This window comes from Etheostoma spectabile, chromosome 15 (assembly GCF_008692095.1).
Source record: "Etheostoma spectabile isolate EspeVRDwgs_2016 chromosome 15, UIUC_Espe_1.0, whole genome shotgun sequence".
NCBI lineage: Eukaryota > Metazoa > Chordata > Actinopteri > Perciformes > Percidae > Etheostoma > Etheostoma spectabile.
The window spans coordinates 33685986-33688731 of NC_045747.1; the positions used below are offsets into that span (position 1 = coordinate 33685986).

The window sequence follows — 2746 nt, forward strand, 5'->3', positions numbered from 1 at the left end:
TCACATGTCACATTTTCACTCACTATGACCACTACTAGCCTACTGTCATTACTATAAACATTGGGGCTAAAATATGAACAATAATGTCGCCCTCAGTGGGCTTATTTACTAGCTACCTTAGAAAAATTCAGCACATAGACGGTACCTCAGAATGACGTTATGTGACTCATGTAGACTCATTTTACAGTTTAACAAAAAGCTAAAGGCTGAGGGACATTACTATGTTGAGCGATAGGCCTAGACATGCCCACTAAGCTGGAAAAGGTTTTAAACAGTGAGTGAATACAGTGTGACAGGGAAATACAACTACTACAGCGGGGGGGCAGAGGGACTGCAGGGTTAGCTAACGTTAACTGTTCCCAGACCACGGAGTTGGTTTTGCCTTTTTTTCTTCACCAAACTTTGCTGTGGCTGCTCTCCTTCCGCCATCTTTACTCGAGTCGTTAAATTCCAGTGGATGATATGCACACGACTTGCCCCCCTGACTACTGGGAGATTTATGGTCTACTTTAAGCCCTAGTCCAAAAAAAGGCCACTCTGCTTTGATTGGTCAGCCGTTCCAATTTTCACATCTGTGCTCCTCTCTTGCTGTCTCTGCACCGTCTTGTGCAGCAGGAGAATCTAACGAAGCATAAAGCAAAACTTTCTGCCGTGAAGAATCAGTAAAGGCTTCTGTTCCCTGTTTGTCTTCAACATTAACCTCCTGTAGCTCAGTTGGAAGAGATGTACCCTCTGAAACTAGATTTATATTTGCCGTGGTGCTCCCGTCACGAGGTGCCCAAGCCAAAAAATGACATGACCACTTCTTTTGTATCCAGCCCAAAAGGCTCCACAAGTAGACATCTGGTCATGCACCATCTCCATCTTGAGACATGATCAAATATGTGGTAAGAGAGAGCCACCCCACTAGAAAGAAAGGGGTTTTCCAGAAGGGTGTTTTTAAATGCATGCTTTGTCAAAGCTAAAAACGGTCTCATGGACAGAGTATTTGTAACATTGAGAGGCAGACAGTAATTTTGACTTGGAAGTAAGAGACCGCAACGTTAATAATTAAAAGTAAACAAATGCAATGTTTGGCAGTACGACACGGTTTACCATGGATGTGTTTTCTACTGTTGTCAGTCAGCCTGCTTTCCTTTTACTTCCGCTATCTACGTCTACGCTCTACAACTTCTTGCAAAATCACAGATCATATAGTTTGCGTACCCCCCTGGGATTTCGGAGTATACTGTCATCGGACCCTGTTATACTTGCTCGCCAGTCTAATGACATTCTTTGTTGTGCTGCAGGGATGAAAAGATTGCCATTATGCGTGAGAAGCACTCTGCTCTGATGCGTCCAGTGGTTTTCGCCCTGGATCACGTCTGCAGCATCACAGCAGCTCCAGCAGAGACGCCACACGAGACCTGGTTCCAGCAGACCTACGGTGACACCATTACCTCTGCCCTGGAGCGCTTGAGGAACCCCACCAACCCTGCCAACCCTGCCAGCAGCTGGCTTCCCTTCAAACAGGTGTTTGTTGGCACCTATATATGCATTTTAATTCCTAAGGATTTCAGACATATGTATTTGCATCATTATACATTGTGCGCATTGTGTGTGTGTGTGTGTGTGTGTGTGTGTGTGTGTGTCAGATAATGATCAGCCTGCAGCAGCGTGCTCAGAAGCGAGCCAGCTATCTGCTTCATCTGGATGAGATCAGTCCTCGCCTGGTGTCTATGACAACAACCGAGATGGCCCTGCCAGGCGAGGTGTCGGCATCAGATGCTGTCACTATCCAGAGCGTAGGCAACACCATCACCATCCTGCCCACCAAGACCAAGCCCAAGAAGCTCTTCTTCCTGGGCTCAGATGGACACAACTACCCATACCTTTTTAAAGGTAGGGGACCAGCTTACTGCCGTGAATAAGGGTGGGAAATGAATACATTCTGTCCCGTTAGGCGTGTCTCCTAAACATTGTAACTACACAGCGGGGCTACACTAGTCCTTATCTGCTGGATGACCTTCTTTTCAGCCGGATGTTTACCTTCCGCTTCCTTTATGTTGGTGTTCCAACCTCCGGTGGATTTCTGAGGACTATGGTTACCTGGTCCTCAGATCTCTGCAGGGTAAATCCAGACAGCTAGCTAGACTATCTGTCCAATCTGAGGACTATGGTTACCTGGTCCTCAGATCTCTGCAGGGTAAATCCACACAGCTAGCTAGACTATCTGTCCAATCTGAGGACTATGGTTACCTGGTCCTCAGATCTCTGCAGGGTAAATCCACACAGCTAGCTAGACTATCTGTCCAATCTGAGTTTTCTGTTAATGACCAAAACTACTTCTACTTTTGTGCGTACACCAAAACAAGTTCCTTCCTGAGACTATTTAGAAGAGGCACCGTTGCTCCGTCTGGTGCTTAGAGCCGCTCAAGAAAATTGTGATTGGTTTAAGGAAATGCCAATAAACCAGAGCATGTTTTTCTTCCATCCCTGAATGCTGTGTGGACTAGCTGGACCTTCCTCCTCAGCACTGTGGAGGAAGGTCTGGCAATGCAAGACTAGGGCAGACAGTGGCCCTGAAGATACCACATCGAGAAGACAAGGTCTATATTTAGTCAGCCTGGGCTGTTTTCTCCTACAGGTTTCTGATTCCAGTAGAAATTGTTCAGAAGAGACAATTCGCACACACACACACACACTTGAAGTGAGGAAGAAGTGATTTATCTCTCTCTCTCTCTCTCTCTCTCTCTCTCTCTCTCTC

General features: G+C 46.3%; 1 protein-coding gene across 2 annotated transcripts in view; it reads left to right on the top strand.

The window, feature by feature from the left end:
• Positions 1-2746, top strand: part of smg1 (SMG1 nonsense mediated mRNA decay associated PI3K related kinase) — a gene marked incomplete at its 5' end in the record, with an annotated part of 59965 nt that overhangs the window by 31912 nt on the left and 25307 nt on the right. For both annotated transcript variants that reach the window (XM_032536865.1, XM_032536866.1), the window contains 2 exon segments: positions 1290-1512; positions 1635-1881. In XM_032536865.1, the coding sequence (XP_032392756.1) occupies positions 1290-1512; positions 1635-1881 (470 nt within the window).